The sequence below is a fragment of the Vidua chalybeata genome, chromosome 10 (genome assembly GCF_026979565.1).
Source record: "Vidua chalybeata isolate OUT-0048 chromosome 10, bVidCha1 merged haplotype, whole genome shotgun sequence".
Taxonomy (NCBI): Eukaryota; Metazoa; Chordata; class Aves; order Passeriformes; family Viduidae; genus Vidua; species Vidua chalybeata.
In genome coordinates this window covers 11,655,879-11,670,916 of record NC_071539.1, presented here as the reverse complement: position 1 = coordinate 11,670,916, position 15,038 = coordinate 11,655,879, and the positions used below count along the sequence as shown (strand labels likewise).

At 43.6% G+C, this 15,038-nt stretch overlaps 1 protein-coding gene across 3 annotated transcripts in view; it reads left to right on the top strand.

Annotated features, from left to right (window-relative positions):
• Positions 1 to 15,038, top strand: part of FGF12 (fibroblast growth factor 12) — a 217,928-nt gene that overhangs the window by 136,977 nt on the left and 65,913 nt on the right. For all 3 annotated transcript variants that reach the window (XM_053951454.1, XM_053951453.1, XM_053951452.1), the window contains 2 exons: positions 4,217 to 4,327; positions 11,125 to 11,228. In XM_053951454.1, coding sequence (XP_053807429.1) covers positions 4,217 to 4,327; positions 11,125 to 11,228 — 215 coding nt within the window. The remainder of the gene's footprint in view (positions 1 to 4,216; positions 4,328 to 11,124; positions 11,229 to 15,038) is intronic.

Genomic DNA, 15,038 nt, shown 5'->3' with positions numbered 1-15,038 from the left:
GGTAGCATGGGGTCTTGCACTGGGAGTAGAAGCTGCATGGAATTCTCTTCTATTCACTCAGTAGTTTGGGATTAAGGCAGCGAGAACATCTTTCTTAAATCCATTCTGAAGTGCTTGACTTTGTGTTTAGGGAGACACTAAGTTGTTGCTGAAGTCTTGTCCATGTTAGTTCAATTCCATTTCTGCAGGGAAAGCTGCTGCTATAGCAGAAGGGAAGTGCACATGGAGGAGCCTGAGGGGGAGGAATAGGTTTATCCCAAGTGTGTTCTGCAGTATTGTGCCTTTAAAAGCAAGAGGATTTGAGTCCCATTTGCTTTACAAGGCTGAGGTTAGGGAGTAGGTTTAAGTTTGATTTGTGATAAATTCTAAGAATTATAGAAAAAAATGCTCATAGCAGAGTTTTTGCTTATCTGTGCTGCATTTTTCCCCCTTTATTTTACAGTTATCTTTCTCTTATTGAATATAGCCCGGAGCAGTATCATTGAGGGAAATACAGACAAAAGTATAGAAGTTGTGGGGTTTTATTTTATTTTTTCCCCCTGGTACTCCAATAAGCACTGTCAATAATATCTTCTGGCTAGGGTGGTTCTCTTTTTATTGCAAACCTGGAAAGTTCTCAGTCTATTTCACTGTCTTTCTGTTCTGACCTACCAGGGTGTCTCAGCATCCTTAATTGACAAGGAGACTTAATGGTTTTGAGGGTTTTCTTCTATAAACTGAGGTTTTCAGCACAAATGCTGCAACATAAGGGTTAGCAGTGCTAGAAGACTGATAGAATTGCTCTGTAGATGGAAAGAAGTGATGTTAAAATATATGATATGACAAAAGTAGGTCTCTTAAAAGTCACATGCAGCATTTTACCTCTGGGCTAGCAGCAAAATTCCCATCCTGTGATTATACAGTTTTCTCTTCCGGTAATAGTTCCATACTGAGAGGGGAAGATGGGTAAACCCTTGCTCCTTGTTAAAAGGTGTCTTTGCCTAAAATTATGTCTGTAGGCCTCCAGCCACACTGCTTACTGTATGAATGGCAAATCCCAGTACCTTACTTCATGCCCAGACATAAGAAGTTCCCTGTGGGAAGCAGCTACTCCAGCAGCTGTTGTCACCTGTGCACCTGTTTGTGTTTGAGCTGCTTCTTTTGCAGGCACTGGAGAGATACTGGTGGTTTTGGGACCCTATGGACCTGGCCTGGCCAGCCTATGGGGGTTTGGGGATGCAAAGAGAGATCAGTTCAGGTGGAGAGATGACTGTACTGTGTGAGACAAGTCACCCATTGCTCAGGTGACTCCCCAGTCCTCCTTGTGTTCAAGAACTCGGTGCTGGCTGGCTGTGTACCACCCTCCACTGCTTCTGTGTTTAGTTGAGGTAGCTAAAGGTACTTGAAAGCACAGCTTCTCTGCTGTAGAAATAGACCCAAGGAAATGAAGAAACTAGGGAAGGAGAGACCTCTGTGTCTCCAAAATGCTCTCTGATCCTTTGGTGCCTGGAAGAGGCATTTTTTTGCTACAAGGAATCCTAAATGAGTGCGGGCAGGGATGTTCCTGCAGAAGAGGATCTGTGCAGTGAGGAAAGACAGGAGCTCTGCTGCTTTCAGACTTTGTTAGGGCCAGGAGGGATGTGGTTTTGTGTATGGCTAAGAACTCTCTGCTTCACTCCCTTTGAGTTTTACTTTTGAGTTTGGGTATGAGCCTCAAAGTTCAGCAAAACCAGGTCATGTAACACAAGATTTCGTCTCCAACTCGTCCCTAGGTAGGCAGTGACTCAGAAACAGCTGGCATTATCAAGAGGGCAGTTGTTAAAGCTGACCAGGTGTCTGTCAGGTCAGTAAGAGAAAGGAACCTGAAAGGATTTACCCTGTATTTGCTATGGTGATACAGCCTTCTGATGCAAATGTTTGCATCTATAGAAAGGATGCAAGGAAGCATCAGGGGATCTTGAGTGCTATTCTGATAAACTCTGAAAATGTCATAAGCTATTAATAACAAGCAAAATTGGTCAGTGTTTTACACAGTAGGCTATTTAGTAGAAGTGGGAGAGATTTTCCTGTTCCAAAATGATTTGCATGGTTGAAATATAGTTTGCATCCCTAAGAAGGAGGAAAAGGTGCTACTCTAATTCTGTCCTGTAGCTAAGTCATCTTCTGAAGAAAAGAGATAAGGTCAGGGTTGTTCTCTTTCCCCGCTCCTCTTCAGAGAGCTTTAAGACAAGACCTCCCCACTTCTCCAGCACACAGAAAACCTTAGACTGCAGGAGCATCTTCTACATCTCTCCTTCTGGGAGCTCTTCCATTTCATGCAAAGTACTTCAACATTAAAATTTAACCAGTGAGTAAAATTAAGGCTAAGATTCATTCAGGGACTCAAATGTAGGTGTCTTGTATCAAAGAGTGCCTATTAGTGCCTTTACTATTGTGGTATTAGATAAAAGGGAGGAAGGGGACAGACTTGAGGAGGGTGGTGCAGGCATCTGTGCCTAAGAATGCAGCTTTTCATTTCCTCTAGCTTTGATGTGCTTTTCTAACGGAAAGCAAGTTAAATCAAGCTTCTACATTCAACAAAATAGGTAATTCATTTAGGCAAGAAGAATGAGCTAAGTGTTTTGCTAGGTGTTATTTTTACATATGTTGGCTTGACCAACACTAGCTCCTAGTAGATGACCAGTACAGTTATACTTATTTACTGTCCCAGCATTGAGAGTTGCTGGGAGAAAGCCTGACTGCAGCCTACAGCACTCACTGCGCTGAAATCACTTCTTTTTTAAGGCAGCATAGAAACCATCTGATCTGATTTATTCAGTGGCTTTTGCAGCTGTGAGAAAGTACCTGACTCTTCCCTGCCTAGTGTAGGGATTGCTGAAACTGAAATCCTTTGCACCTGCAGCCTGTCTTCATCTGAGATCCCTGCTGCTGCTGCTGTCAGTGCAGGAGAGCAGGGTGAGGGTGCCCCAAAGGGGAGTCGTGCAGGGATGCAGCAAGAGCGGGGCTCCGGATGGGAACATCAACACACAACGTGACCATGATTATGTAACGAGCATGGCTTATTAAACAGCCTCACCAGAGGCATGAAAGGCAGGAGCCTGATGAGATTTTGGTATGCTGCACTGGATTCTTTCCTGACCATTGAGCCAGCAATAATTGGGTCTTATTTATTTACTTTTGGAGGGTAGTCACATAAAACCACAAAGTCCTGTCACACAAGGAGGATCCCCTCCATGCAGTGAGTGAGTCTGCTCACACGCAGTCAGCTCACTTGTGTTCCAGCAGCAATGCCTGTGACAAGTTTTTAAACTCGCATGATTACAACTGAATTTGGTTTTGACCACTTAGTTTGTGTTTGGTTGGTAGGGTGACGAGGAGACACCTCAGTCATGTGAAGTTCAAGTTGGTTTTGCTTTTGTTCGTGTTTTCCTTTTACCCTTCAGCAGGAAGGTATAAAATGTTGTAGAGGCAACAGGGAAGAGCCAGCCATGTCCTGGCTGGCTCATGATACATAGGGGCTGGGAAAAGGTCCCTGTTGGAGACAAAGATTCTAATCTGCCAGAGTGTGTGGCACATGTTTTAGGAGGGGGAGAACATGCAGAATTTTAAAACAGAGGTGGTCTAAGGTGCCCATAAGTGCTTCAGAGGTCAGTTTTGGAAATGTCTTGTGTCTGTCCCTTTCCGAATTTTTCTCCCCAAGTCCCACAGAGTTGCACTCAAGTGCAGCCCTGATTCAGCACTCAGTTGCTCTGGGTTTACACCACTGTAATACCAGTGATTTAAGTAGCTGTTCATTGGCATAAAACTGGCACTGCATGATAGTGGCTCAACCATACAAAAAGCAAGGTGGTTGGCTTCACAAGCAGAGTAAGAAACAATGGGCACATTCTTTGCAACAGTGCTTGCAAATACTCTTCTGAACAAGCAGCATATTCTAAATTCATCAGCTGTCTAAATACTTCCATTTGGTAGGTAACTTTCAGAGAATTGATGTTCCATAATCTGTTTCTACTGCACCAAGTATGCATTTCATTTTACCTGCTCATCTGATCTCAATTGTATTTGCCTGTCTGTATATTATATGTGAATATTTTACAGCCATGCTTGGAAGGAATCACTGAAAACAGTCTTACCTGCCAAGCACTTCTACATTTACTTAGGGCTAAATGGGGGACAAGCAAATTTGGTCTTGTGCTACTCGGTATATCTGATAATAATTATTATTTTTATTTTGCAGAACCCCAGCTGAAAGGAATTGTGACAAGGTTATTCAGCCAGCAGGAATACTTCCTGCAGATGCACCCAGATGGTACAATTGATGGGACCAAGGACGAAAACAGTGACTACAGTAAGAAAAATTAGCCTGTTTTGCAACCCAATTACAATCAAATGCATCACCTAGTAGGTCTCACTTGTGCAACTTCATTTTTGAAAAGATCAAATTAGGAGGAAGACAGCTGTTTTCTGCATATTTTTTTCTCTCTATCCGTCCCCTTTAAATCTTGCCAGTATAATTTCATATGTTTCCTCTCTGATCTTCTTCCCTCCTGCCCCGATTCTGTAACTGCCATCTGGGTGGGGTGGAGAATAAAACCCATGATTTGAATTGCTGCCAGAAGAGAAAGGAGATTATATTTATACACATGCCACGTGGGTAAAGGATACGGGGAATTCTCTCTCCAAGGAGAAGAGGAGAAAATCGTTTTCACTATTTTAGCCTCAAAAATTCAGCAAGCATCAGGAATTTCTAGGCTGGAGAAAAGCAGCTGTTCACTGAAGTCTTGTGCTTTGAGGCTGGTGTAAAGGCTAGGGGTATCAAATGACCTTGTCAAAGGAGGTCAGCTTCCAAAACCATGTTAAAAGGATTGGGTTTGTGCTGGACCACAAAGTTTAAAAACCATGGCCATGTGCAGGAGCCATACTGGTTTAAATGCATGCAAAGCAGTAGTCAGTCTTCCTTTTGAAGAGGAAGTTCTTTTGTCAATGCCAAAGCTCTTCAAAAGAGGTGTAGAATATTTTCTGCAGCATCTCTGCATTTCATAGGCATCAGACTGCTGTCTCTGAGTGGGCAGTTAAGCTCAGATCCTTGCTGCACAGATTGCATCAACAGGGTAGGATTCAAGTCTTGCATTTTCTTATGGAAAGAACCAACCTCGCCAGCTTGGAATTTGGCTTCCCAAATTATTAGAGGTGAACAAAAGTTCATCTGTGTGGTAGGGTTGATGGAAGCAAACTTCATGTACTTTGTGAAAGGAGGAGCCTGCTTGATTTGCAGACAAATTTTTGTCTAATTCAAAGAAGCTGTTGGCTGGATTGAAGGTGGCATTCCTCCAGGAAGGCAGGGCCTGGGCTGCAGGTGAGGGGCATCTGTAGGGGTGCAGCATTGACATCGTCCTGTGCAGGTGCACTTGGACAGGGGTGCAGGGTGGCTGCAGCTCCACATCCCTGATGTTTACCCCAACCCCAGGAAGCTGCAGGGTGCTGTAGCAGGAGCATGCTGTGTTCTGGGGCTGCCCTGCTGCAGGCAGCTCAGGGCTGGGGGTCCATACAGGAGAGAGGAGCTGTGGAAAGATGGTGACTGAAATTGCAGGTGGCTGGCAAAGCCATTGTGGAATGACTCAAGAGGTTGCATCCACCAGAAACATGGCCTGTATCAAATGCAAATGTCAACTTTTAGTCCATTTTCATACACTCATATTGCACAAATTAAATGCTGCAAATTGCAGTAAGACAATTTCTGATTTATGTGTGGAGCAGAAGAATTTGTGGACTTAGACACACATACTTCTACACTCAGAGACTCTGGCCTTGAGACACTCTCAGACAGACAGCAACACATGGGTGAGTTCAGTGGGCTGTATTAGCTGCTTTTTCTTAAAGGAAGAAGACCTGGGGTGTTCTTAAACTGCAGAAAATCCCATTGGAGGCCTATTTGTCAAAAATATGGGAAGATATGCTAGAGATGACAGGGATTCATTGCCCTCATCTATCATGGAGGACTGAACATCAAAGTAATGGGCTTAAATGGGAGCAGGGATGAATTTAGGTAAACAGCAGAGAAATGTAAGAGCAGATCTGCAATATTTCAGACTGACAGGGGAGATGAGGGGAGCTGCTGCTCTCTCACTGGTTGCAGGGGACCCTCCTGAGTTCCCGTGGCTGACATTGGGCCCCAGTTGACCAAAGAGCTGTGATTTATTTATCCCCCCAGAAATGTCAGAGATGAGTTTGGCCAAGTGCTGAGTACTTGAGAGCTGCTTCCACCCAGTGTTCTCAACTGGAAATAGATGGGCTGAAGTACACTTCTAGAGTGTAAATTTATCTGGTGAGATGGCAGCCCTGCCTCGGCAGCTTGGTGGGACAGGAGGCATCTCACTGCAGTGTGCTAAGCCACTGGCTCAAAGTCAGGGACTATGCTGGAAAATTCAGGCAAGTTTTAGAGAGAAGATCAAAGCCAAAGAATTCCCCATCTTCTGATCTCAGGGGATCTCAAAAAAGGGAAAGAATCCAACTGATAATATTTGGCTCCAGAGAATGAAATTAGAACTGTGCTTTATTCAATTTTATATAGCTTTTTACCACATGGTCTCATCAATAAATCTTCAGTGTGAATGAACATTTTAGAATATATAAAGCTTCCTGTTACAGCTTTGAAATGAAATCACATTTTGCATTTTGGAAGTGCCAAAATAAAGCTGATTGTGTTTTTTCTTTTCCTCCAAAAAAATCTCGAATTTTGACCAGAAGTCAAAAGTTACTTGTCTAAGTGAACAGCTTACAGATTTGCTTCACTGCAGTTTTCTGTTTTGAAGTGCTTCTGCAGAAGATTCCTGACTAGCCAGTCAGAAGTATGTTCAAGAGCAAAACTCATCAAAGACTAGATAAATAATATTTTCCCATCCCTGAAGAGCAGTTGGTTAACTTGCATCCACGGCAGGGAAGGGCACTCTAGAGAGCTCCAAGAGGATCTTTCCCACCCTAGATGACCATCTATTCTCCACACAGAAGTCATCTTAGCACAATTAAACAGCTGGTGAACGCCGTGTTCCAAACATTGCTTTGTGTTCTGTATCCCCACACTGATTATTCAAATTAGCATTGTGAAAGGATGCATAATTTTCATGGAGTACATTAGGTTGGTTTACTCTGACAAAATTAATGTTTAAAATGAGACACGCCATGTCCCTCAGATACATCTGATGGAATTAAAAGTTCTAATAAAAACCCAGTTATTTATACAAGAGGAACTGCTAATATTTAAGCAATTTTAAAATTAATTATCTGTTGCCCATTTAATGTATGTTCTTGAAGCTGATGGCATTTATTTTCCACCTCCTCTCACTTAAAGAAAAAAAAAAAATCCCAGAAGCCAAATTCTAATGGCATTTGAATGGGCACCCAGCCAGCTTCCCAGGAGCCAGCACTTGGGACATCTGTTCCTTCTGCCATGCCGTTAGAGACGTGCCATCTCAGTGTAAGCAAGGGGGCACATTCTCTGGCTACTGGCATTGACATTTGTGAAGAGTTTTCTTCCCACTGGAGTGCATTTTCATGGTGTATGGCCCGTGTTTGTGGTCCTCCTGTGATGTATGAACCCCAGCTTGGGGCAGTATCTTTTCCTTCCAGCTCCAGTGATCTCAAATGGCCTTTCAGGGCTCACTGTTGCTGTCAGTGCTTGCATTGTTACTGCTCTCCCCTGGGCTGAGCAGGGTAATGCCCCTTGATAAGAGCAAGTGGACTTCCTTGTCTGCCCACCTTGTCCTCCTGAACATCTGAGGAGCTTTGGCAAATGGGCAGTACAGAAAGGAGATGTGAACTGCACTGACCAGGTGGAAACAGCCCAACGTATCTAGGATATTTTTTGGGGCTTTCCAGCCAAAAACACCGAAAGATTAAAGAGGCTTGCAATCCAGCATCCCACTTGAGTTATCTTCAGCTGTACAGAGCCTTGTCGAGTTCTTTCAAACATTTCTAGGAATGAGCTATTCCGTAACCTCTCATAACCTCTCAGGTTCCAGTGCTGCACTATTTTCCTTGTAGAGAATTTTTTTTCATATCCAGTCTTCATTTCTATTTGAGGCTTTTGTCTAGTGCCTCTTGTCCTTTCATTGTGTTCATCTGAAAAGAACCTTTACCTTCTTTGTGTTACGCAAATGCAGTTCCCTCTGTTTCTTCTTTTGTTATGTGTTGCACCAGAGCCTCTTGATCGTCTCAGCTGCTTTTCTCACTCCCCTCAGGACCTCAATCCTCACCACCTCACGGCCTGAGGCTGCTCTGGCCTATTGCATCCTCCATCAGTTCTTTGTTATTCACGTACAGCACCAAGGTCTTGCTCAAGAACAAATCACCAGTTATAAATTCCTTTGACTTGCTGCTCCTCTGACTTGCTGCTGTTTAAAGCGGAGCATATGGAGCACACCTTGTACGTGGCAGGTCTTGCCTCACCCTTCCATTTCTGTAGATGATTTAGACCCATAGGGAAACATGCATTCAGAATTTAGCTGATAAATTACCATAACATAACAGTGACAATATACTCATTCATTTAGGACTGGAGTGTAATAGAAGTAGTAGGGTCAGGTGTAAATACCACTGGTTGAAGATGGTAAGATGTAATGAAAGAAAAGGGACACAAATATACAACATCTTCAAGTTTTTTCCATTTTGCCCATGAAGTAAAAGAGCATTTTGCTTCCATGAAGCTGCAGATGGCATAGAATATGTGCCATTTGCAGTAGAGAAACAGTTTTAAAAGCATTTTTTGAATTTTCTCACATTAGCTCACCCAGTGTCCAGTTCTATTCTACCACAGCTAGTCCTCTTTCCCGTTTTCAAATCTGCTGTTTCAAATGAATCAGATTTTTTTTTGAGACAAAAAATGAGACATCTTGCTTTTGAGGCTGATTGAGGGGTTTCCCCCCATTTTTACTTTAATGCTTATAAGCTTTTAAATCTGTTCTAAATGTGAAATATTTATTTGGAAGCATGATAGTAAAAGGTATCAACTTCTACAAAGTTATTTCTAGATTTGAGTGCAAACATAGCTCTGGGAATTTACAGAATCTTGATTGACCCAAACTACTGTTTTTTTGTTTTTTTTTTTTAATAGAGGAAGATATTTGCTTCCTAAAACTTCTTTTGGCTGGCAGCTACCTCTGGCAGCGTTGTGTCCTTATGCTTGCCTGCCCACTTGCTCCCCTGCATTAGAAGAGGAGATGCTCTGCCATGATTGTGGATGCAGCAGGGTCCCAGGGAGTTTGGGAACTGGCAGTGGTTCCTCCTACTGTAGCACAGCACAATAGGATTGTTCCTTTGCTCCCTTTGCATGTAGAGGTGGAAGGAGATTTGGAAACTCGTGGGTGCTTCCAAGTGGAACTTCTCAACCACTGATTCTGGGTGTTATCACCTTGCTGCCTAATGAATGCTTTGACTGGTCTGTCACAGGTTTCCTATGCAAGACAAATTGGCTGTAGGAAATGAATGATGATGCCCATTTTGTTTCATTATTAGCAGTAATATGCTCCATTTTTCAGTAGGAGGAAGAAATAGGGAAGGGGAATTGCTCATAGACTTGTTAATTGCAGAAGGTTTTAGACCTTCATGGTGGGGAGAAAGGGATAGGCAACACTTCTAATGCTGAATGGCTACTCTGGGATGTGTTTGTCTTGTCTAGGGACAGTACCAGAGTAGCACTGTCCTTGACTCCAGTTATTCACAGACCAATACCCAGCCTGGACTGCATTTTCCATATACATCTATTGACATTATCCCCCAAAAACACACATACAGGCACTGGATTTGGTAAGACTTCAGCATGTGCTTTGATGTTTTACAGAATATGGTGCATAAAAGCACAAGAAGAGACTGAGATGAGGGTTTTTTTCACTAGATTTGAGGTGTCTCCATTTTACACAGCTCATTGAGGGGAGTCATCCAGTCCTCCTTGGGAATTAAGTGAAAAAAAAAATTATATTCATATGCACTGGAATTTATGGATCCTCTTTTGGAGGCAACCCTGAAACCAGCACAGCCAAGACACCTGGTAGATGTCCTAAGCAAAGTGGCATTGCATATTCTTGTTTCAGGGCTGTTGTGTAGGAAGAGACCTTGAGTGAAGTATTTCCACTGTGTTTGTGCTTTTATTTCTGCCTGACCCGGTGCCCATCTTTCCCTATCTTCAGCTTCCTGGCATGAGCTCTAATTAGCTCTTTATAAGCTGAAGCACAAGGGATCCTGCAACATCTAAATGCTCTTGTCCTATAAAGCTCAGTAGAAACAAAGCCATGCTAATGCTTCAGTGCTCAGTCTATCAGTGCTGATAATAGTCTCCTCTTTGAGCCCATGCTGTTAGAAATGTAGCAAAAGCCTGACACTACATTAATGTATATACTCATGGGAAGAGTCTTTCAATGAGATACAGGGTCTGCTGTGTGGGAATCAAGCAATAAAGTAATTAACTGAGAGGAAGTGGTTGCAATGCTTTAATCAATAAGACTGCAGTAAAACTGAATAATGGAAGATCTTGTCCTCTTCTGTCCTCTCCAGTGCTGGGCCTGAATGGGGAGCAGTGCTGATGTCCCAGAGTGAAGCACTGTCTCTTCTTGAGGTTCTTCATTCCCTTGGCAGCCCAGGATCCCATGGGCAAACACAGTCAAGTTAATTTGCATTCTTCTGGCCATGGTCGCTGTCTGTGTGCTCCTTTAGCGTATGGCAAATGCAGGAAAGTGTGACTAGGCTTAAATGTGTTTCAAGGGGAGCTAAACTGAGTTGTGTTGTTGTGTTTGCCACAGGCAAAGTCTGTATATGTGCAGTTGCCCTGGCTCAGCTGGCCCTCGGAAAGCCATCACGATGCTTCTGCTTGGGAGCACGGATGAGCCCTTGGCATTGCAAAGGCAGTGATCAGACAGACTGATGGGTGTGTTAAGGCATTTGGGAGGCAGCCAAACTCAGTACTTTTAAAAATTTCCTTTCACCATCAGCTCTATGGCTGCAGTCCTTCCCTGTAGCTGGAAGCAGGATGCATGATCCGAGTGCAGTCACTTCTGTGAAGAGGCAGGAGTGGTTTGGGCTGGCACTGGGGCAAAAGCAGCAGTGGCCATGTAGAGGGGTGTGTCCATAACATTTGCTTTTCTTTTCCTTCCACAGCCCTTTTCAATCTAATTCCTGTGGGTCTTCGCGTGGTGGCAATCCAAGGGGTGAAGGCAGGTCTGTACGTTGCCATGAACGCTGAGGGATATCTCTACAGCTCAGTGAGTACTTTGCACTGTTGGGCTCCTGGGGTGCTTTGGATTTGTAGGTGGGAGGAAGCAGACTGTGCCAGGACTTCCAGCTTTTTCTGAAAACAGACACGTATCAGCAAACCCTTAAAAGCAGGAGCGGGGGGAGCTGCTGTAAGGCCATGCCATATTCACTTAATAGTGTCTCCATGGAGATTCATGGCAATATTTCCTGACCCATGATGATACACTTTCTGTTCCTTTAAGTATGTACTTAATGTAGGTCACGTTGTTAAGGCATTTGTATAGAGTTGGCTGGTCATATTCTGATTTCTCATTTGTGAAATGGCACGGACTCACTGGGATTGCCTCTGAATTGCACCCAGATAGCTTATCATGGGTGGTGCCCCAATGGGTCATACTCTGCTTTTGACTGCAGTGTAAATCCACAGCAATACCCTGACTCTCTTAAAAGGGTTCTGGACTATTCTGTTGGCAGAAATTCCTGTATTTGTGTGGTCTTTTTAATGCACATAAAAGATAAGTGCGGCAATTTTTGCCAACTAATTCCCTTATAACTTTCTTAGATGGCATGAAAGGGCATGAGGTTATTCATAAGATTCTCATTTAAAGTAAGTAATTGATTTTCACAGTGAATAATTGATTCGGTGATTTATTAAAGATGGCAACCCTTTGCCAGAATTTTTATGCTTCAAATAACTTTGTTCTAGTTCTACATAGTAAAAAGGGATAGTTAATAATACACTTCCATTTCTGTAGTTATGATAGCTTTACAGTGCATAGCCAGATTCTAATCTCATCTGCCTTTGTATAAATTTACAGTGCAGTGATTCTGCTCTTGTCTGGGCACTTACTTTTGCTTCAGAAGTGCTGTGAGCATGACGATGGGACCACTGAAAGGACAACAGTTTGGGCTGCTCTACGCAATTTTTCCTAACTTTTATCTTCCGTCTTTGTTCCTGGTCAGTTTTATACTGCTCACATGACTGGGATTTCCTCTTTTCCCTTGGGATGTAACAAGGCTCTGTCTCCCCAGCAGCTCAGGGTAGGAAGCAAGTGGAGGTGTTAGTATGCCTGGCAAGATAGGTCTCAAAACTGGCTGCTTGTCAAGAAGAGACAGAGAGATCAGTCTGGATCTCTGTGGATGCCAGACGCTTCCTGTTCTTTCATAGCCCAGTAAACATAATTGACTGCTTCTAAATAAATTAAATTGGTTTACTAACAATGAAAACTTCCTCTCTTTGTAAAGCTATCAGAGTCCTAAAGGTAATACCAAGCATGGTGTGGTACTGCATTATTGCATGTGTCCCTCTGGGCACATTGTGGGGCTCAGGACTGATGCTTTGCCCTGTTTGTGCACTGCAGAGCACAGTTCTGGTCCATTGGTGAGGCTCCTTGTACCATCAGTTTCCTGTAAGTGAGGATTGCAGGAAATCAGAGTGTGCCACAGGGCTATAGCCAGCCCACGAGGTCCTCTTGGACCTATGAGTGGTCATCATTTTCTGAACAAGTAGTGCAGGGGAGGGAAGGGTGTGGGTCTTGGGAAAAAGAAGAAATAGAGAGTTGAAAGAATGATGTTTGACAGCTGAGAGACTAGAGGAGGTGCAGAGAAAAAATTTCTCTCTCTAGTAGTAGTGAGATGTGATATAAAGGGTGGGAGGGATGCACCAAGAGGTGGTAGACAGCAGGAAGACCATGCTGTCCAGGAAAAACATCTGTTAGTAATTTCAAGTATCCTAAAAGGCACCAGATCACACATGTATTCAAGTGAGGGTGATTTAATGGGCCTGCTTATTTCCAACAAGTGTGCCTGTCTTGAGTAGGAAGGTTAATCAGGGAAGGCTGATGGGGAAGGATGCACTGTGATGGCCGGTGGTTAATGAAGTGAACCTCATTACGTGCCACAGCTTGATGGCATTGAGCTCTGTCTGAGCTAATAAGAGTGAAACTGTTTGTTTTATCAACCTGATCCAAGATTTCTGCTTGCAGTAAATGTGATGCTCTACTCCAGGGTGATGGACCTTTTAGGATACTTTCCTTGTGATGACTGGTGGCTCTGTCTTTGTCTGACAGCAGTAAATCAATGAATTCACTGTGCATGGGAGTAAACCCCAAGGCAAGAAAATAGAAGATTTGTGGATAAAGTGTGTTAGGAGCAGGGAGTGTGGGTCAAGCTCATTGTAAAGGACAAGGGATGAGATCAGGATGCCATGAAAGAACCGGATATGTCTGAAAGGAGCTCAATCTGTTTAGGCAGTCTCTTTTGGATGCTGCAGGTTTCCTTGTGGGGCGAGGATCCCCAGGCCATGCTGCCTAGGCCTCATTGCTGACCACACCAAGGGACACATTGTCCCTGGTCTTTGCTTAGCAGACCCAAAACTACAGCTTTGTTCTGCGTATGTACCTGTTTTTTTTTCACTAGCCTTTTTTTGGGGATTTCTGAAAAAAAATAGGTCAACATTCCCCACAGATATTGTTCACTCACATGAGGCAATTGATAAATAAATTGCTTGGCTGCCTTCCGTGCTGCATGGAAGCCCTGTAAGAACTTCTTAGAACACCCACAAGTCCAGGACTGATTTCAGATAAAGTTGTCCAGGGTAATGTTTTCAGTGTTTGTTTGTTTGTTTTTGGTTTGGGTTAGGTTTTTTTCCCCCTCCTCTTGAACGCAGATTGATGTTGTAACTGAACATGTTATCACTGTGGGTTTGTTTTGGTTTTGTTTTGTGGGTTTTTTGGTGATGTTTAATCTCTTTGTGACAGCTGAGGTCTTGGCTGACATCCTCTGCCCTGGATCAAACCAGAGGCTGTTATCCCTGGTCTTAGGGATGGCTTGTGCCAGCTCCTTCTGAGTTTAGGCCAATGGGCTCGAGAATGAATGGGCTTAGAATGACCAGCCCCTGGAAAAAGTCTCCCTTGTGTTGATTAGCACAAAAGTAGGGCTGAGTAGCGTCCTCTAAAGCCAAATGTGGTGAGACAGCATTTCCTAGAAACTTGCAAGACCTTCCAATGGCTTGGCCACATCGCTACCTTCAGCAATGAGTTTCCTCATCCCTACCTCATCTGTTCAGGCAGGGATAGTGTCAGGCTGGGTTGCTGGGTTGAAGCCAACCATATATTCCTAGCCAGCTTTAGAGGCCTAAATTTATTAGATGCTAAACCTTCTTTGTTTGGGAAGCAGCTATCTGGGACTTGTTCATTGTTTACTTACACTAGATACCTGATTTAATTTCCCCCAGACTAGGTTACTGCTATCTCTGAGGTCAACATGGGAATTAGGTGATAAGTAGACAAGAAAATCATGCTTTGGTTGGAGACATCCTGCTTTGCAGAAAGTAAGATGCAAGCCACTGTCTGCATAGCAAGCTTGCGGAGTCATTGGTGTGTTGTGTTTTGATTTCCTGTAGTGTACAGCAGCTGTAAATTCCCTGAGGGTGCACAAAGGTTTCAATCAGCACCCGTTCTGGGGAGGGGCTTGACTCTCCTGAAGATCCACTGTTAGCATTTGATGCCAAAGTAAAAATGCACAGAATGAACAAAGGGCAGTGGGTATAACTTACAGTGCCTCAGCACTTGGGAAGAATCTGAGACACCACTGGCTGGTTGTTGCACGGGATTCAGAAACATGGAATAAAGAGGTCTGTCGTGCTCCAGTGAGTTTACAGCCTAATCCTAACGGGAGAAGACTCAGAACACGCTCTCCTGTCTGTCTGGAGTTAATAGTTCTACCACCAAATCAATTTCCACTCCTGTGTAACTTTGTGAAGTGTATTCCCTCAGTTCCCTGCTTTCCCTCTGTTATTCCTGCAACAACTCACAGGG